This window comes from Thunnus albacares, chromosome 20, assembly GCF_914725855.1.
Source record: "Thunnus albacares chromosome 20, fThuAlb1.1, whole genome shotgun sequence".
NCBI classification, from domain to species: Eukaryota; Metazoa; Chordata; class Actinopteri; order Scombriformes; family Scombridae; genus Thunnus; species Thunnus albacares.
In genome coordinates this window covers 19411171-19432490 of record NC_058125.1, presented here as the reverse complement: position 1 = coordinate 19432490, position 21320 = coordinate 19411171, and the positions used below count along the sequence as shown (strand labels likewise).

General features: G+C 39.9%; 2 protein-coding genes across 2 annotated transcripts; both read left to right on the top strand.

Annotated features, from left to right (window-relative positions):
- The first annotated feature begins 55 nt into the window (after positions 1 to 55).
- On the top strand, positions 56 to 13335 carry LOC122970842 (guanine nucleotide-binding protein subunit alpha-13-like). Its single transcript, XM_044337129.1, has 5 exons — positions 56 to 421; positions 1665 to 1891; positions 5715 to 5765; positions 7657 to 7857; positions 10928 to 13335. The coding sequence occupies exons 1-5, from the start codon at positions 139 to 141 to the stop codon at positions 11297 to 11299; spliced, it is 1134 nt and encodes a 377-aa protein (XP_044193064.1). The 5' UTR covers positions 56 to 138; the 3' UTR covers positions 11300 to 13335.
- Positions 13336 to 13572: 237 nt separating this feature from the next.
- si:dkey-21c1.4 (serine-rich adhesin for platelets) lies at positions 13573 to 20232 on the top strand. The gene is made up of 5 exons (XM_044338530.1): positions 13573 to 14468; positions 15366 to 16688; positions 17586 to 17696; positions 18979 to 19095; positions 19183 to 20232. The coding sequence occupies exons 1-5, from the start codon at positions 14459 to 14461 to the stop codon at positions 19209 to 19211; spliced, it is 1590 nt and encodes a 529-aa protein (XP_044194465.1). The 5' UTR covers positions 13573 to 14458; the 3' UTR covers positions 19212 to 20232.
- Positions 20233 to 21320: the final 1088 nt, after the last annotated feature.

The window sequence follows — 21320 nt, the reverse complement described above, 5'->3', positions numbered from 1 at the left end:
ATGGTTAGATGTAAAGTGACCTAAGATTGATGGTAAACACTCAGCAGCACTACTTCCTGAGTTTAGGGAAGGGGCTTGGTCCCGTGCCTGCGCCCCGCGACCGCGCATCAAATTAGCATCGATGAAGTTTGTGCGAACATGGCGGATTTCCTGCCGACCAGGTCCGTATTAAAAGTTTGTCTACCCGTCTGCCTGCTTAACAACAGCGAGGTAGAACAGTTGAGAAAGTCGAAGGAGATCGATAAATGTCTTTCTCGGGACAAAACGTACGTGAAACGGCTGGTGAAGATCCTGCTGCTCGGCGCTGGCGAGAGCGGCAAGTCGACTTTCCTCAAACAAATGCGGATCATCCACGGCCAGGACTTCGACCAGCAAGCCCGAGAGGACTTCAGAGCCACGATTTACAGCAACGTTATCAAAGGTAACCTCGAAGGCACACTACGAGAGGAAATGGGGCGTTTGGCTGCGACAGAAAGGCCTCAGAAAGGCGCTTAAAATGGATGGGAAAGTTTCCACATCTGTTTAAGCAGCGCTGGGCTGGCGGAGAGGACATACATAAACAGTCTACATCTGCTGTCGGCACACCCATATGCACCGCGTTTCTGATTATATCTCCCGGTTTAGCAGTTCGTAGCTGCACAGACATTGCATAGTTGGCATTTTTAAGTTTTTACTATTGCCATATAGAGGCTAGCAGTTTCAAATAGCCATAGGCAAGTTTTGCTGTTGCTCAATATCTAACCTAGGGATGTAGCTAATGGAGGGTGAACCTTCACTGCATTATGCTGTAAGGTCTGTCCACTCTTTGTATGTACAGGGTGTACTCTAAATAACAAAGTTACATCATAGAGTTGAATCAATAACTCTTAACAGTCACATAAAAGTAATGTAAGTCATTATAAGCTTCACTAATGTATTTATTTTATGTAGAGCTGCAACAATCAGTCGATTAACCAATTAGTTGCCAACTATTGAATTAATTGCCACCTATGTTGATAATTGATTAATTGTTTTGAGTCATTTTTTTATGAAAAAAAGTCAAACTTCTCTGATTCAAGCTTCTCAAATGTGAATATTTTCTGGTTCCTTTAGTTCTAAATGACAGTAGACTGAATATTTTTGGGCTGTGGACAAGATAAGACGTTTGAGGATGTCATCGTGGACTCTGGGAAAGAGTGATCGACATTTTTCACCATTTTCTGACATTAAAGAGTACAGTTTAGGCCTGTTGTGATTTGACACTATATAAATAAAACTGACTTGACTTAATTTCATAGCCCAAGTAATGAAAATACTTGTTAGTTGCAGCTTTAATTTTATTATCACTATTTGCTAGGTGTTGCTTTACCTGTGTCAGCCTCTTGTGTATGTTTATGAGGTCAGTTAAGTGTTATTTGTACAGGATCAAACAGCAAAAAGTTTCAATTTTCCGATCTTTACTCCTCCAGAAGTATTTGTCATATGGGTTTTTATGTTGGTGACTGTGAAACCATACAGTCACATCCTTTTTACATGCTGCTGCATCACTCTTGGTAGAGAAAACAGGTTTGTAGGACGCTGGTGTTATGTTAGTTCACCTTTTCTTCTAGCCTCTTACCGACATTGGGTTTCATTTCACTACCAGCAGGCCCTCCCTCACTTTGATCTTTTCACTGCCCCACCAGGTATACGTGTGTTGGTGGATGCCCGGGAGAAGCTGCACATCCCGTGGGGTGACCCAGACAACCAGCAGCATGGGGACAAGTTGATGGCGTTCGACACCCGGTCAGCCAAGATGGCCAACGGGCAGCTGGAGACATCCGTCTTCTTGCAGTACCTGCCCGCCATCAGAGCTCTGTGGGTGGACTCGGGTATACAGAATGCCTACGACCGACGCAGAGAGTTTCAGCTGGTGAGTGGATGTACACGCAAGCACACACTGAAATAGCAGTACTGAAAGATAATGCTGGCCCAGTGTTTGTACTAATTCACTGATAAGAACTTTTCTTTATGTCACTCTAGTACCAAACTTTCTGTTACCAAGTCAGATAAGAATTTTCTGCTCTTTTATGAAAAGTCAGAGTTCATGAGCTGAAAGGTGTGAAAAAAACTGCAGAGAAAATAGAAAGTGAAACTGAATTTCTACTTAATTCATCCTCCCTTTCCTCTCTCCCTATATCTCGCTCTGGTTCTTATTTCTCTGGCGCTCTCTGTCGAGCGGTCAGACATGTGATTTAGTCAGCTTCCTGTTTACACCTCTCCCCGCTCCTTATGTCTTGGCTGTCGGCATGCACATTTTAACAGTGACGTTTACCCCAGAATAAAGCTGTGGTCGAGAACCTTCTCATGTACTTTCTGGGACCTTCCTGCGCTTTCATTTTACCCGGTAGCACTTTCACAACCCACTGCAACTTTTTATTTTTTTATTCAGGGTTGCTGTCACGTCATGTGATGTGAACTTTGAGGGTCTCTAAATGACCAGCAAATACATGACACAATTCTCCAAGTTCAGTAATGAGATAAAAGCAGAAAATTAACATTTTTTTTGTTCTGTCAGTTGCATAAGCCTGAACTGTTCTCAATGGTGTTTTGTTAGTCTGTCACACACGCAGCTTGCTGTTGTGAGCTGGTTGTGCAGACAGAAAGGGGAATAAGAGTGATCAGAGCTGGAATGTTGATCTGTAGTTAAACAGCTTTATGCTTACATACAGAGCCCCGGCTCTCCCACTCAGCGTTATTTGCACACAAACACAAGAGTGTCACACACCTCAAGTTACACAAGGACACACAAACACACACACACACACACATATACATGCATACATTCTGTGTGTGTGAGTGTAAGGCTGCAACTATCAATCATTTAGATATATTTAATATAGAAAAAAAGGTGAAAAATGTTCCTCAAAATATCATAGAGTTGACGAAAATCTATATGCATGCACTGAACTCCTCTGAATCTGTCATCAGGATTAGTCACTGATAATTTGTATTAGTGCTGAAACAGTTAGTCAATTAATCAATTAGTGGTCTGACAGAAAAATAAAAGGCAAGAATGTTGATAATCAATTCAAAGGTTTAGCATTGCATCCTATGACATTGTTGGGCAAACAAAACAAGCAACTTATTGACCTTAACCTGGACTCTTTCAAGGTGTGATGGACACTTTATAGATATTTAGATATTTTATAGGTTAAACGATTGGTCAGAAAAATGTTGCAGCATTTATTCTTATATTTGCAAGTATATAAAGTATATATTTGCATGTTTTAAAATCTCATCCCTCATTTACAGCCAGTGTTATGTCTAACCAATACACAGGACTACACATATATACAGCATTTACAGATTAGTGTACATCTAAAATTATTGGTCGCTCAACAGAAAATTAATTGGCATTAATTAATTAATTTGGTGATAGTCATTTATCAATTAAGCTGCCAAATATTTCATGGTTCCAGCATCTCATGTGTGAGGATTTTCTGCTTTTTTTGTGTCTTAAATGATAGTAAACTGAATATTTTTGGACTGTTGGTCAGAGAAAACAGACAGATGATTAACCAATAAATGACAAATAACATGGTCAGCAGATTAGTTAGAGCTAGAGCTGCAGCTAACCATTATTTTCATTATAGATTAATTATATTATGTTCTCTATTAATCAATTTATCGTTTTATTTACAAAACATCAGGAAATACTGAAACATGTACTCTAATATAAAACCAGGAAAAACAGCACATTTTTACATTTGAGAAGCTGGGACAAGGGGATGTTTGACTTTTTTTTGCTTGAAATTTGATTTAAAGATTAATCTGTTATAAAATAGTTCCAATGAATTTTCTGTCAATTGATGATTCGACTAATCGTTGCAGCTCTAGTTACAGCCCTAGATTCAACCATACACTCATAGTCACATTTATAGTACCTCTCATATGTTCTCTGACATGCCATTCAAGGACTCCACTTTAATTTCCTTAATATTATTACCTGAGGGCAATATAACTCCAAAAGATGAGCGCTCTTATTTTGACAGAAGCAGCAGCTGAAGAGTTGTTCTGTCAGGAGCTGTTTCCAATTTTCCTTGTTCTTGTTAGTGAACACTAATTTGTTTCCTTGCTAGCAGATACAACCCATCGTGTTTTGACCATGCCCTTTTTGTGATGCCTTATTTGCATCACAAATCACACGTGCCTTCGGGCTTGCTTGTAATGATTAAAAATGCATGTACAATATAGAGAAAACCACAAAGGGCATGTCTCGCTCGGTGTAGTACAAAGTTCACCAACTGCTGACATCAGCCATAAACATAATCTCTTCTTACTTGAGATTTTTTTTAAATCAATGTAGTGACACCTTCTAATGACAAAAAACAAAAAACCCCGCTATGTTTCGCATGAGTGAACACACTGATGTTGTTATATAATGTTGTGTTTCAGTTTTGCTTTGAGAGCACACATATATAAACTGAAAGGCACAGTCACGCCGTATAATGAACAGAAAGAGCTCAGAGTGATTGCTGTTCTTGTTTCGCTTCTTCTTTTTGTTATCAGACTCATTTTTGGCAATTTCAAAACCACTGGCTCCCTCTGACTTTAACTTCTTTACTCAGGCAAAGCCAGTCTTATGGCCAAAATTAAAATTAGCTTCACAACAAGGTGTCTCCTCTTTCTTTGGCTTTAGACTAGCAGCACGCCATTCTACTCCTCCCCTAGTGTAATCTTAGCCTAGCACACACTTCCCACGTGTGCACACACACACATTCACACACACACATGCACACACAGGTTTTTCAGGTCAGGTCAGTTTTTTTTTTTTTTTTTTTAAAAGATCAAAAGGTGAGTACAGGAGCCTACAGCATGGGGAAATGGCTGCTATGTGTTGCTAACATGCAGAAATAAAACCCAATCAATCACTACTACTGACAAGGGTTGAATTTTACAACAAGGGGAGTCGGTTTATTGTGCCAATAATGCAAAGCACAGCCATGAAAAGGTGCGGTGCGTCACAGTATAGACACTGTGGGTCAGAGCGAAGATGACAAGAGAGATCTGTTTTGCTTTTTGCAGTCAGTTTTGGGTTTCTGCTGCGCACAGGGGACACACACACACACACACACAGAGATAAAGGAATGCATCTCATTCTTGGCAGCCTCATGTCTGGGCTTGCACTAATTGCACATGAACAGCGTCAGAATGGTCTAGAAAAAACATCCCTACACACACACACACACCAGACCTAGCCACACTTCTGAATACATCAAAGACACACTTACAAACATGTGACTACTGCCATACGAAATGCTTTGCATCCTGCTTCACCTACCTCAGAGCAGACTCAGCTATCAGGCAGACACACAAGTTTTGAAAAAGAAAACAAACAGATTACCTGCGTGTGTGTGTGTTTGTGTCTGTCTGAGCTACTTTCAGGGACAAATTTCCGACTTAAGACCAGTTTATTGGGGACCTAGGACAATATGTGTGTGTGTGTGTGTGTGTGTGTGTGCGTGCGTGCATGCATGCATGTGCGTGTGTGTGTGTGTGTGTGCGTGCGTGCATGCATGCATGTGCGTGTGTCAGCTCCCCGTCTCTACAACAGCAACAGATTTATTCTATTGAATGCAGTGACAGTGAATATAACCTCATGTAAACTCTGCACTCTGCATTATTACACTTTGTGATTAATATGTAATAAATTGTGAAGAATTAACAGGAATTCCTCCTCTGTCCTGTCGCAGGGTGAGTCAGTGAAGTATTTCTTGGATAATCTGGATAAGCTTGGCGACCCGGTAAGTTGTTTCTCTTTGCACTAATTGTTATAATCAGTCCTGTAGATATTATAGTTAATATTGCAACACGTCTAGACAATTTAATTTAACACCAGCACACAAACAGCTAAGATTGTTGTTGAAGGATGCTGACGTTTCAGCAAAGAAGCACTTTAACATGAGAAAACTGGCATGTTATCATCTCTATCCTGATGTTTTGCCTTTTTTTAGTGTTTTCAGTAGATGTTATATGTGTTAGTAGGATTTATTTTGTAAGATAAAATGTTTTTCTGTTATTTTCCTCAAATTACTGCTCAATATCCACCTTCTTTTGAAGACTATTTTTTATTAATTTTTCCAACAAATCTACAGTACTTCACTCACTTTGTCCCTACTCTTCTTTCTCTTCTTCTAACAACTAAATAAATAACAATCTTTCACCCCTTGTAAGGTGTACCATTACAGTTATATTTACAATTATTTTCATTATCGATTAATCTGTTGACTGTCTATGTTTGGTCTGTAAAATCAGTTTCCCAAAGACCAGGATACAACCTTAATGTCTTTTTTTGTCCTGACTAACAGTCAACAACCCAAAGACGTACAGTTTAATATCATAGAGGACTAAAGAAACCAGAAAACATTTATGTTTCAAACACCAGATTGAGAGAATTTTAGCATCAGCATCATTATCAGAATAGCTGCAGTTAATTTTGCCAATTGACTTATCGTTGCAGGTCTATTTATATTCAACCCAGTCCTTCATTTAGCAGAAGATTCCCAGCATGGCTTTATCTTAAATAAACAAACACTCACTTTTCCTCTTCAAACATGTGGGGGGGGTTTTCTCCATATAATGGAAAACTATTATTTTTAACCCAGACAATGTTTGGAGAATCCCTTTCTTTTTCAGTAAGCAGTAAGTAGCTTTGATTTTAATGATAAATACATGTCTATACATTAATATTCTTTATCTCTCTAAATAAGATCCATATGATATGAGTGAAATTAAAAAAAAAGTTTGAGATCATATTAATAACATCCTCCCAAAACTCTTGTATTTAACACAAACCCACGAACAATGAACAAGAGTAACATGAGACTCTTTGGATTTATAACAAATATCAGGAATATTGTCATTATATTTATTTAGTTTGAAGTCCACATCATCCAGGTGTACTGGAACAGCTGTAACTTAGTGTTATTTATTTGTGTCTGAGCCGTTACACACGCTTCCCTCCGATCTTTACATCCAACTTCCAAACTGCCATTTAGACTCGAGACTTTAGAGTTTTCAGCAGAACCAGCTTTAAGCCGGATATAAACTAATGTTAAACTTCTACCTTTGATTTTTTCCCAAAGATGAAAGTACGTAGGCTTTTCAAATGTTGAGAATGAATAAAGCTTAAAATTTGCTAATATTTTTTAATTGTTTCCTTAAAATGTTGATACTTTGCTGTGATTCCCTCAAAGCTCATAAATGTGTAACTTCTATATAGATCATAAACCTTTTCCTTGATTAAGGTTGAAAGCCTACATCAAACGTTCGTGGATTATATAAAATATTGCCCCATATTGGACTAAAACAAAATCATGTGTTCTCAGGTTTCATTTATTTCTTTACCCAAAAGTAAGAGTAATGTTTGCACAAAAGATAACCTGAGGAAATGAGGTTACGTTGTGGTAAAGACAGAGATTTCAAGATAATAGGCTCACTAATTCTATGCAAAACAAACTTTCCCTACTCTCAGCTGCAGTCTCTTTTTTTTATTCATCTACATAATTTCTGTCTTACTGTTGTAATAGTAAAATTCCAGCTAGCAGAATCTATTGCTCAGGGTTTTATGGTATTATATTCTTTCTAGTATTTATATAGACTTTCGCTCATTGTGTCTTTCCATCTCTCCACCAGACTTATCTTCCAACCCAACAAGACATCCTGCTGGCCCGCAGGCCCACCAAGGGCATCCACGAGTATGACTTTGAGATCAAGAACGTGCCCTTCAAGATGGTGGACGTGGGAGGGCAGCGCTCAGAGCGGAGGCGCTGGTTTGAATGTTTCGACTCAGTCACCTCCATCCTCTTCCTCGTCTCCTCCTCCGAATACGACCAGGTGAAGACTCGCTGCTGTGCCAAACGCTTGCCATGGCATCTAATTTCCTCTCGCGCACACACTCGAGATAGGCTGATAAGTGGCACGTAATCAGTTTGTTCTAGCAGATAATGTTTGATGACTTTTTGATAAGTCATCATCGCCGTGTCTAAATGTGCATTTATTTCACTGCATGTATAGACTCCACAAATAGAATTAACAAATTATAACTCAATCTGAAACTATTATGTGATCATCACACATGATTCTGGGTACCATTAAATTAATTAATTAGTTGCAGTCATAAAGGTGATACTGATATTTTATTACTATGTTATATATCAACAAATGTTGACAAAAACACATAATATAAACCTTATTAATAAGATAAATTAAATTTAGGTTATTACATAAATATGACCATGATATTCACTGAGCACACCTGCCAGCCTGTATGCTTTTTGACATCAAAGTACGCTGGTACAATTTGTCACTCTAAACTACGCAAAAAGCTGGTGACGCCTGTGAGGTCAATTGTGCACATGCAGTACTCAAGTCTAACAGGCAGCAGCGTCTAGCCTTCTGAAAAGCAAAAGAAGAAGAAGAAGAGTTTGACCAATCATAGCACCAGATTCATTCCCCTCTCTCTTTCATGGATGCGTAATGAGAGCTGGATAGGGCGCCGCTGTTCAGCCTTGCAGCTAATTTTTCCCTGTGGCCATTCACGGTATTGCAGTGAAAAATCCCCCTGCGGCCCAAAAAGCATTTTTCCCATAGACCACCATTGTGAAAGAGTCGTCTGTAAAACAGTCAATGGGCTGAGTGGGAACTTGTGGGCGGGGCTAGCAGGGGAAACACCACTATGTATATTCAGTGGGACGCACAACGCGGAAGCAAACCCGCAAGCTAGAAACTTTTTTTGGTGTATGTGCCAGCAGAGCAGTTCTTATAGGACTGAATGGGCGTCATTTTAGGTCCGGTACCCAGCTCTTATAATACACCCATGTTGTCTTCACCCAAATATCAAGCGTGGATGATCATGATTGACAAATGCATAATGTCATCTCAAGAGACTGTAAATTGACAGCAACACAACGTCGATTTTATCCCTCTTGTTCCCCCTCCTCACTTCAGCTGGCTGGTGAGGACGGTCCTTTTAACCTTTTAACTCCTTTGTGAAGGTAAATGGACTGGGGTGAATATTTAACGTAAATAACATTAGACCCAACATTACGTAATTTGCAAGTTAGCTTGCTTGTTCACAAGGCATTTAAGTTGGCAAAGTAACATTAAGTTATATTGTCAGTGTGTCGCAGATTGATAAACATGACTTTTCATAGTAACTTACTGTATTCATAATCATTATTGCAGTGTGTGTTGGCGCTGTAGTCTATAACTACTCTAGGAACATTTCAAGGAAAGGAAACAACCCCCCATTGTAAATTAAGTACCATATGTAAGAAGGGATGTGATTACTTCGATAGTTTCAACACCCGTGTTCATATTCAGCCTGTTGTTTTTGTTATTAGGTCATCACACCATTAAGCAATAGTCTTCCTATAATGAAAACCGTTGTATTAACCAGCTCTAAAATATTTATTTCATCATAGCCACAAACTAGTCTGTTCAGGCTGGTTTGGGTTTTACAGCTACATTGTCATCATCTTTTCAAATTGGCTGAAAATCATATTTACAAAAATCAAATTGGTTCAAAGTTTGATTTTTGTGGAGGTGTAAACAATAGAAACTTTGTAAACTTTGTAGCAGTAGTGGTAGGTTAGTGTGTAGCCTAAGTGGAATTGTCTTCCCTGGTAAGCTGTATTTAGGCAGTTGAAAGATAAATGGAGAAACAGGCATAAATGACCAACTAACAGTACCGACATCTGCAGATATTTCTGTAAACATTCTGTTAATGGTATTTTCATATCAGTACATCTCTCACTTTTTTGTCCGTTTGACTGTTGTATGTATGCAAATGATGTACTGTAATGCGTATGTATGCAAATATGTACAATATTTCATTGTGTGAACAGCAGTGATTTGCATCTGACACATCTAGGTTGCTGAAGTTGTATTTAAAAGAAGCAGAGCAGAACTTTTTACACTTGAAAAATAAACTTCCTGGAGTTCTCTGAGGTACAAGCTATGTAATAGTGACAGTTTCTAAATGACCTCAAGCATTACTTTGGCATGTCTGTATTTTCATTTAATTTCTTATTCCTTATCAGCTGATAATTTACACTGATAGCGATATGCATATTATGCAATAAGCTAAAATCGTCTGATAAGAAAGGCCCAGCTGGTGCATCATGGGAGCCTAGGGGTTAAACCGTTACGTCCCCTGTTGTCATCCAGCTGGTGACCTTTGTGATATGTCATTCCCGCTCTCTCTCTCCATTAATTTCCTGTCATCTCCCATAAAACGCCCATAAAATGCCCGTAAAATGCGAACTCTCTACAGCCAAATATAAACAGTCGTTTGGCATCAGCACGTCTAAATAATTCTGTGGGGAGTTTTTGCCTTATTCCTGTAATAGACACACTCGGGTGATGCTGTCTCAAACAGCTAAGAGACGTACCCAACTTCGGTATACAGCTTTCATCTAACTGTAACTTAACTGGGAAACCAGAATACTCCCAAACAGTGAATCAAAGTGACAGCTCTGGTTTCTCTTTTCTTTTTGTCCTAGAGACAATACTCATTATAAGAGTCTGGCTAACGTGACTGCTGTGGTCTAGCTAACAGACAGCAGCTTTAGACATTGCCAAAACTGCTGCACACATGCTAAAACATAGACCCAAGTAGACTGTACTTGGTTCATGGGGAGAAGAAGAAACCAAAACCAACATCCTGCACCAAACAAGGACAAATGCATACCTTTACATCCCTACTTCACACAAAAGCCAACAAGATCTCACAGGATGTCCCATACTAGATTCAAAGGGACTATTTGGAAGGGTGCCATTAATGTCTGTATGCAGCTTTGTTGTTTTTTTTACTACTTTGACTACATTTACAACACAGTAGAATATCATCAGTATTAGTACCAGTAATAGTAGTAGAAGTTAATCCCTCTGTTGTGTTTAACAGGTGTTGATGGAAGACAGGCTGACCAACCGGCTGCGTGAATCACTCAACATCTTCGAGACCATCGTCAACAACCGCGTCTTTGTCAACGTTTCGATCATCCTCTTCCTCAACAAGACGGACCTGCTGGAGGAGAAGGTGAAGAGCGTTCCGCTCAAGGACTACTTTCCCGACTACACCGGCCCCGAGCACAGCCTGCCGGACATCCAGGCGTTCATGGTGGAGTGCTTCCGGACCAAGAGACGCGACGCCACCCAGAAACCCCTGTACCACCACTTCACCACAGCCATCAACACGGAGAATATCCGGCTGGTGTTCCGGGACGTCAAGGACACCATTCTCCATGACAACCTCAAACAGCTCATGCTCCAATGACCCCTGTCAACCTGTGAAAGTAGAGGACCTGAATGGGGACAAACCACCCCCTTGTTCCTGAAGAGGACTTGGGAGAAACCAGCCTCAGAAGAATCTGATAGATCTCAGTTTCTTCTTCAGCCGTTTTTATGTTAGTTTTTACTCTCCTCTTTTGAAGAGATGGCCTTCTTGTTAGTTCGGGGTTTGGTAGGGGAACAAGTCAGTAGGGCAGACTGTCTGTGGTTAAAAAAAAAGAAAAAAAAAAAAAAAAGAAAGACATGCAGGTGGTTTGGATGTTGGATAAGATCTGCTACTTCGTCTTGAGACTCTGTCCTCTGACCTGAGAGCCTTCCAGCACAAGACTCGTTGAGGCTTTTCGACTAACAAGGTGCCGGTGCCTGGCGGAAACCAGCAAAACATTTCACAAACCGGGCATATGGTTTTCCTAACCAGATATACAACTTACCAAGCTATAACCACGGTGAAATAAATACTTTGTTAACAAGTTCAAACGGCATGTAAGCAAAGTTATATGGTCAAAATGTATAAAGACCATCTGTCTGTGTTCTCAGAGTTTGATTTGCCAGTCTATGTCCTAGCACTGAATTCATCAAGTCCAAATTCACTCCATTATTTATGTTGCACTGCCCAGTGCTACCTTGTGAATCCCTGTAGTTTTTAGACAGGATTGTCAGCTTATTGATGATCTGGTCTACACATTTGTTTTTGTTTTTTCTCTTGTATTCTTGCACCACAGTTCTTCTTTCTCCCAATCCCAGTTGTTTCTATTTCTTGGTTCGAGATCAGCAGGTTTTAGGGTTCGGCACAGAGCCATTTTTTGCTATGACAAGGACCAGTTCAAGATTTGATGTGTAGATCGGCTCCAGCACTGGCACCTTGTCTGTGGAAGACTGCGAGAATTAACCTATGATGCCTTTCCATAAAATGTCTTAATAGAGACCTAATCACTGTGCCAGGGTCTCTAGATAATTTAAAATCAATCTTAGCTAAAACAAGTTTCCATGCAAGTTGTCCTTTTTTTTTTTTTTTTTTGGTCATTCAGAAAATGACCTTTTATTGGCACATTTGGCAGATGTGCCAACAAGTGAACATGCAGTCCACTGTTTTCTCAGGGTTGAAACAAAAACCGGCGTTCATGATGATGTCATTGTTGAATGATTAGAATAATCTAATCTTTATCTGGGTGGCAGAGCGGCGAGACTCAGCCAGGCCTCAGTACAAGTTAGCTGGGTGGTGATTGGTACTGTATCCTCCTGGCTTTGACCCCAGAACGTTGGCCCAGACCCCCCCACCCCCACCCCTCCTCTGTTTTCATCTCTGATTAGATGCCTTGTAAAGGGACAGACCTCCTGTATGCCTGAATGATGAATGTCTATTAATAAATGAGCAGAGGTTTGTTCTGCGTGTGTCTGAATATACTGTAACCAACACTGTTATGGTGAGATGTACCCCGTCATGTGAGAATATCTGTGTTGGCACTGAGTTTTGACTCCAGACGTCTTTGAAAAACCCCTTGAAGGGATTTTTTTTTCATGCATCCCTGTGCTGTTTAGGATTTCCCTTTTTAAAATATATTATGAATTTGTAGGAAAAAAAATATATAGACAAAAAAAGCTACTGGAGTTGAATACCTTTGTCAGCGACTGTATTCTTTGTTAGAGGACAACTTCCAGGCACTGTTAAAATCTCTGCTTCTCTGCCAAATTAAATCACCCCATGCTTTCTTGGGACTGTTCACACAGAAGGCAAGCTCATAGTTGAGCTTCAGTTTGCTTGCAGTCCTCGCTTTGTACATACTGTAATCTGTTGCCATGTAAATAATATTCAGGTTTATCTCCTTTATATGTAAATGGTTGTAGAAATGGCGTATTTTTTCCATTCTGAATGTGTTTCAATCATTGCTTTTCCGATTGAAGATGACCTTTTGATGTAGATGTATTTTTGTGTAATTTTTTCCATCACCTTACTGAAATTCATTCCTGTGTCAATTATAATGCCACTCTAACCTTATCAATAAAATACACTTTTCTAATGAATGTATGCCCTTCTTTGTTTATTATACATATTAATGAGTATATGTTTTGGTTCTTTATGAATAACATTCACCCAAAAGTGAAAAATACATTTTGTTACAAAATATACTACCAAAATTGTACATTAAAAGTACACTTTAAACATTCTTTGGATAAATTTACAAATATAAGTTGGCAGTTCAACTTTTAAACCTAAAAGTGAAAAATGTGTATAAAATATAAATGTATTTTGTGTATAAGCAAAAATATTTCTTTTTAGCTTATTCTTTCCATCTGAGAATGACTATGAACCGAAATGTTAAACTTGTTTTCTGGTCCACTAAACACAAATACTACTTGAATCATAAAACGTTGTGACAACTGAGTAACTCCATACACTTGAAGAAGGCCACGGGATGTGGCTGAAAGCTTCTGAAACTGAAACTGGACCACGTGCTGTAAAGTTTTGTCAAAGAGAAGAAAATAGAGCAATAAAAACAAGAGTACTGCCAAAAACCGTTTCAAGATATTTTTCATCAGTAAAATATCAAATTTTTTTCTCTAAAATAACATCGCAATTACTACTCTGGGCAGATCAAATACATCTCGAAAACAAATGTCAAATGTTTAGCGGGAATATTAACCTATTGCGTCAACAGAAAGTACGGTTTTCTGTTCCGAGGGGGTTTTACGCGAAGCCGGAAGTGGGCAGGAGTGAATCATCTTAATTTACGACGTAGACAGAAGCAAGTCGGCGCACCACACCCACTGAACAGATCTTGCATATATATGAGAAACACGCCCAGATAGGATGTTCATAAACCGTCACAGTCTCATCAGATAACTCATCTCCTACGCATCATGTTTTTCAACCAGTCGTAAACCAATACAGTAATTATTTAAACATAATTTTGTTATTTATATTCAGGCTTCCAACGTGCTACCCTGAAGGGTCTTTCCCTTCGCAACGGTTACGACCCTGCGCCCAACGTGCACACTTCTATAACTAAAAAAAAGTATGTAAAAGTGACACAACTGAGTATACATGTGATTAATAATGACACTTTGAATGACGGTACAAACTTTTGGGAAAATGCCTCACTCGATTTGATTTGCCTTGATATGCTGTTGAGCAGAATCGTGCATAATGAGCTCCGGTAAGTATCACAACATTATTTGTCACTCACAAAAGGACGAGACGTCACGTGACCTAATCACGACCAATATAAGGCCTTCTTATATTTGTTTAATTACCTGTATTGTGACTTACTGCGCTGCTGGATGGTTAAATACAGAAGAATACAGCTAAAAGTTTTGCACAAGTACAAGGTCACAGCCTGTATTAGTGACTTCCTTTTATGTCTTAATATTAATACTTAATTAATAAGATTTATCAACCCAATATGTGCAGTAAAGAACAAATAATACATACTGTAGATTTCTATATCATCAGATACCGGTAGAAGTTAGCCAAAGTAGAGCTACTGAATCACTCTTTAAAATGAAAACCTGTCCAAATTCTCTGATTCCAGCTTCTCCCATGTGAATATTTTCTGATTTATTGAGTTGTCTATGACAGGAAACTGAATATCTTTGGGTTGTGGACAAAACAAGACATATCCAGACGTCATCTTGGGCTTTGGGAAACAGTGATCGACATTTTTCACCATTTCCTGACATGTTATTGACCAATGAGGGGCTGAAGGCGGGCCATCACATGACGTCACTCGCCCATTTTTCTAGGTTGAGTGACGTTATGCGATGAAAAATGTCCGTCACAGTCAAAGCCCAAGATGCGACCTAAAATTTTGTCCCAACCAAAAGATATTCAGTTTACTGTCATAGAGGACTAAAGAAACCAGAAAATATTCACATTTAAGAAGCTGGAACCAGAGATATTTTAGTAGGTTTTCTTTGAAAATGGCTCAAAACAATTAATCAATCATCTAAATAGTTGGCAATGAATTTTCTGATGATTGACTAATCGATTAATAGGCTAATCATTGCAGCTTTATTGTTAATCACACAGGAGCACTTCTTGTTTTTTCCCACAGAGGTGTGCCCATTCTGCGGGAAAACATACAAAAGGTTGAAGACCCACCTGCCCCACTGCAAGGCAGCCGCAAAGTCCAAAACACCTCCAACCCAACATGATGTCACAGCGAATCCAACTACATCGTCTTCTCAGCTGGCCGCAGGCTTGTCGGAGAACAAGTCCACACAGACAAAAAAGAGTAAGAAGGTGCCTGAAGTGTCATCAGGACCGCCACCGTCATTATCACCAGCGACTTCTTTGAAGAGTGCGAACACATCGTCCGCATCGCAGCCAGCATCTTCATCTCTTCCCCCATCAACTAAGAAGAAACAGAAGCTGTCTGATCAAATCAAAATGGCCTCCTCTACCTCCATCTCCCTCGACTCCTCCCCGTCGCTATCTCCGTCTCCGTCTCCTGCCCTCTCTAAGCCTAAAAAGAAGAGTCTCCGTACTTTGATAGAAGCTGCAAAGTCCAACCAGGTTTCTAAGGGACCACTGGGGGGAACCAGCTCTTCCTCGCTAAGCCCGGTTACTAGTCCCCTAAGCTCAGGGACCAAGACTAATCCAGACTCATGTGCCTATCCTGCGCTTCTGTCCACAGACGCCAAACCCAAACGTGCCTCTAAAAAGAAGGTGTCACAATCTCTCTCCAAAACCAAAAATACCTCAGCCTCTGTGGACTCGAAAGTGAAGGAAAGTAGTGCAAGAGGCACAGCGAGAAACAACTTCTGGGAGGACAGCGAGGGGGAAAGAGAGGATTTATCTGGGAATGAGATGCTCTGGAAATCTGAAAGAAGTAGTCGTCAGGCCAGAATTACCCTCCAGGATGTTAAGACCGCGTTAGGTCGAGCTAAAAACAACGGTGAGTCCAGCAGGATGGGCATCCTGGGCCAGATTGAAAGCAGTCTCAGTCCAGTTCCAGCAGGGAACCAAAAAGAAGACGTTAGCTGCTTGGTAACAGCTAAATCTCCATCAAACCAGCTGCCCAGTACCAGTTTACAACATAAGGAGCTAACACCAGCTAAGAGAAAAAAGTCCAAACAAGCATCTCATCTAATCCCACTGCAAGACGACGGTTCCCTTCAGTCCAAACTATCCTCTCCTGCAACTCCGCTTCTCTCTGACCATCTATCGTCCCAGGTGAGCCAAGCCACGCCCCTTCCACTTACATTCACCATGAACGAGGGGCTGAAGTTGGGCCATCACATGACGTCACTCACACACCTTTCTAGCCCTCATCGTTTCCCTCTCGCTACGCAAACTCTGCCTGTCAGGGTGGAGACGACGGAGACACTGCGGCTCGAGGCCCGGAGAGAAAACACTGCCGGTGATGGAGCTAAAGGTCAGTATTTGACAGAGAGATGTAGAGCCGGCTATCGAATCTCAGTGCATTTTTTGGTTACAACTGAAATGTGTCGCAGGTATCAGAAGCTGGTGTTGAATGTCTGGTCAGATTCACAATCTTGTTCAGATAGTTTCATGTTCACCTGATTGTGTTTAGACAACTTTAATGTTTCAAGTCTGTCTTAAAACAACAGTCAGAAGTCCAAATGAACATTGAAACATGTTTTTCCTGCTGTAATCATTCCTTCTGTTCATACTGACTATTAGATCACTTCATAAAACATTTCCAATGTAAGTGAGGGGGGGACAAAATGCACAATCCTCTTCTTTACGTGCAAAAATGTGCTTAAAAGTTTATCTGAAGATAAAGATGAAGCTTCATCCGACCAAATTTGTCAAATCAAGTCAATATCAGTCAAAGTTACAGCCTGTTTAGTATAAAATTCCCTCTTTTTGTTTCCATCCTTTCGCTGCAGTTGAACAGGGAAACACAAAGAGGGAATTTTATACTAAAAAGACAGTAACTGTGGCAGATATCTACTTGATTTGACCAACTCAGACGGCTATATATATATTTTTGCTCAAAACGAGGACTCCACCACTTACATTGTAATTGCATTATGAAGGGATCTTCTAATGCCCAGTATGAACAGGAGGAACGGTTACGGCAAGAAAAACCTGTTTCAATGTTTATTTGGGCTCCTGATTGTGGTTTTAAGACAGACTTGGTTCATGTTTGTGTTCCTCAAAGTGAAGTATTGAAAAAAGCATAATTGTGGTATCGTACTGGCGACGCTATCCAAAAACTTGAAACAATACACAGCCCTAGTGAAACGAAGGGGGATGTGTGTGTTGTGTTTGTGTGATGATTCTTTGTGAACTTCATGAACTGCAGGTGGTCTGAACCAGCGGAGTCTTGGGCAGGTGAGACTGAGGGAGCTGCCAGAGTGGCTGGCCTGCAAATCCCCCAGTCATCCTAGAGATGTAGTGGAAATGATGCAAAGAGGTCAGTACTGCACACAACTCACACACAAATATACTGTCCGGGTCACACCAGTAGGCCTCGTGTTTGTGTGATTTCATGCTTTTAAAGCGATACATCGACATTTTGGGAAGCATGTTGATTCACATTCTTGTAGAGAGTTAGACCAGAAGCTTGAAACCAATCTCATGTCTTTCCGTTTAAAACGAAGCTACAGCCAGGAGACAGTTAGCTTAGCTTAAATTAGCTTAGCATAAAAACATGAAACAGGTAAATACAGGTAGCCTGGTTCTGTCCAAATGTAACAAATTCTTCCTAAAGGCACCTCCAAAGCTCACTATAGCACTCACTATTGTTTGTTTAAAGGACAGGTTCACAATTTTGCAAGTCTGTCTTAAATCAACAGTCAGGAGCCAAAATTAGCATTGAAACAGGTTTTTCTTGCTATAATCACCCCTCCTGGTCATACTGGCTATTAGAAGATCCCTTCATAACAATGTAAGTGATAAGGACCAAAGTTAATATGAAGCTTCAGTCATCCAAATGAGTCAAATCAAGTTCCTCTTTTTATTAATATACTTCCACGGCAGCTCAAAAGGGAAACACAAAGTGGGAATTTTATGCAAAAAAAGACGACATATGGCATATCCACTTGATATGACTGACTCAGACTGCTGAAGCCTCATATAAGCTTCAGGTAAACTTTTAAATGCATTTTTGCACTAAATGACTGTGGACACACTGTGGATTTTGTCCCCCATCACTAAAGTAAAGTACATTCGAAGGGGATCTTTTAACAGCCAGTATGAACAGGAGGAATGATAACAGCGAGGAAAACCTCTTTCACTGTTCATATGGACACCTGACTGTTAAGACAGACTTGAAAAATCGTGAATCTATTCTTTAATTGATACAAAGAAAGTGTAAAAATTACCATTTGTGGCTTGTGTTCTTGGCTGGAAGCAGTGACTGCTCCCAGCCAAGAAATAGTCTGGCACATAATGCAAACCACAACGTGCGGTTTTTACACTAAATAAACCAGATATAATGTGTTAATTAGTGAGATGTGGAGGTGCTGGTTGGCACATTTTGTTATCTTTGGACAGAGCCAAGCTGGCTGCTTCCATTCTTTATGCAAATCTAACTGCCTGCTGCCTTTCAGCTTTGCATTTAATGTATAGATATGAGAGCGGTATCAATCTTCTCATCTCTGCATGAAAGCAACGCATTTCCCAAACACCGTAGTAACGTTGAGTGTGAAGTTTTTACATGTATGTTTTCCTCTCCTCCTCTATGCTTCCCTCAGGCTGGCAGTGGTATTACAGGAGGTATATTGATGTGAAGAGAGGCAGTGTTGGTGGACTGGGCATGCTGTTAGCAGGATACTGTGTGCTCAGCTACATCTGGAGTTACCCTCATATAAGTAAGTGCGCGGATTCCTCTGAGTTTCCTTATATAACGGTTAGATTTGGAGATAACTCGACATGTCAGCGGTTGCTTCTTTTTCCAGAGCGTGATCGCTGGAGGAAGTACCACTAAGGTCAATGGATGATGTTTGGACAAGCGTGACTGTGGAGGAGGAAACAGCAGCTGTGGCAAGAGGGAAGCTTCAGGACTTTTAGGCGTCTAACCTGACATTAATATATAATTAATCCAAACATTTCCTCTGGATTTGTATCTGACAAATTGTTTGTTTCAGTTGAACAGCTGGAACTGTTGCAATTCTGATGTTTCATTCTCAACTGATTTGCATCTGCCTGTGGGTAATGTAGCTTTTAAAAGGTTTAATTTCAGATTATTTATTTACCTATTTGTGTTTATCTTATTCACTTTGTGTTTTACTTTACAGATTCAGTGTTTTTTTGTGAATAATCTCTACTTTGGAATCAGTTAGAGAATCCAAAACGGTTTTGGTTTATGATGAGAGGAGTCATTTAGACGTCAGTGGCCATGTTACACTCCCAATGTGTGTCCCAGGAGCTCCACTAGGTGTCATTGTTGGGTTGTGTGTTAACAAACCCAAAAAACGGTTGTGCAGTCTAACGTTTGCTATGCAGAGTTTTCTTAGCTCCTTTGTGTGTGTGTGTGTGTGTGTGTGTGTGAGAGAGGCGTTGGTGCTGGGGTCCGTGAGAGGATTAAAGGGAACTAACAGATTTTTAACTTGATAAAAATCCTTCCCTGGAAGCCCAGATGTAGAGAGAAACATGAAATCATTGAAATGTCCTGAGATCAGTATCTGTGTAAAGATCATATCTGTGAAGCAGAGGGTTACAAATCTGTTTTTCTTTTGCAAATGCTTCCCCCCCCTGTCACATGATGTTATTATGCATGCTTAGTTCATCAGTGCCAGTATGAACACTCACAGAATAGTAATGGAGGGAAGCTGAAGGAGGTTCTCAGCCAGACCGGACCAGTTTGTTATTGTATTCAAAATGAATTTATTGTTGACTCTCCTTGCTGCTGTAGTGAACACACATTAGCTACAAATGAAGAAAATGACGGTATTTTTTTTGTGACGATTTTTTTTTTCCTGGCGCCTCTTCTTTAGCCAACACAATAAAAAATAATTTCCATTTTCTCATGTTTTTTTGTTTTACATTCTTTTCTTTTTTTTTCTTCCATACAAAAATTATAAATATTTTGTGTTTCACTTTTCATTTTTATACAAAACAACAAACTATACATATCAAGTGAGACAAAACAACAGTGAAAATGGAGGCAGAAAAAAATCTCTGCACTGAAAACAGGTGAGAAAAAGCACAGTATGTTACTACCAGGCCCTCAGACACTGATATGCATCCAGATAACACAAAGTTTTGCCTACACTGAACTCTAAAACTATTTTTTTTTCTTGCAGGTATAAGTGCTATAGAGGCACTAAATCTTGCAGCAACCACTTGAAAGGGGCAACAAATCACACTTGACCCTTAATGTGACATTTGAAATTGCTTTCAAAAGCAGAGAAAAGTTTTCTCAGTGTGCACTGGTAGATAGAAGAAGTCTACTGGAGCTGAGGCAGAGATACAGGTAGGCTGCAATGGCCACTGGCACTCTAACACAAAAGAAAAAAAAAAAAAAAAAGACAGATGAATTCTCTATCACTCCATATAAAAAGGCCTTCAGTCTGCTCTTGTAGCCTATTGGCAGGCATATTTCACAGATACATTTGTAGGAGAAATGTTTGCACTATCCAGAATCAACCCCGAGAGCCGTTTAACACATTTTTAACCAACGCTTTGGTCCTGTGGTGGTTTTGGCAGAAATCATGCTTTCTTGCATACGCCATAGTGCAGATTTCTGAAGAGTCGTTCCAAAAAAAATCAATCCAAAAACATAAAATACAGGGGAAATATTTAGGAGTAGTTATAAAAGTTTTGGCTCTAGAAATAAAATAAAAACTCATAAAATACTAAAAACTCTGAACACAATAGGAGCTAAAGTCAGATTAGGGGCATGACTTGAGGACAGTAAGGATCTGAGGTTGATTCTGGACAAGACCACACTCTCTCCTATTTATTTTGGTTGTGCTGCTGAGAAGGAAAAGAGCGTAAATGTGAGAAATGCTTCGATGGAAAGACTGCAACATAAAAAAAAACAAACACATCTTGGGAGACTGAGAAAATACTTGAGAATGGCGATCAAACAACC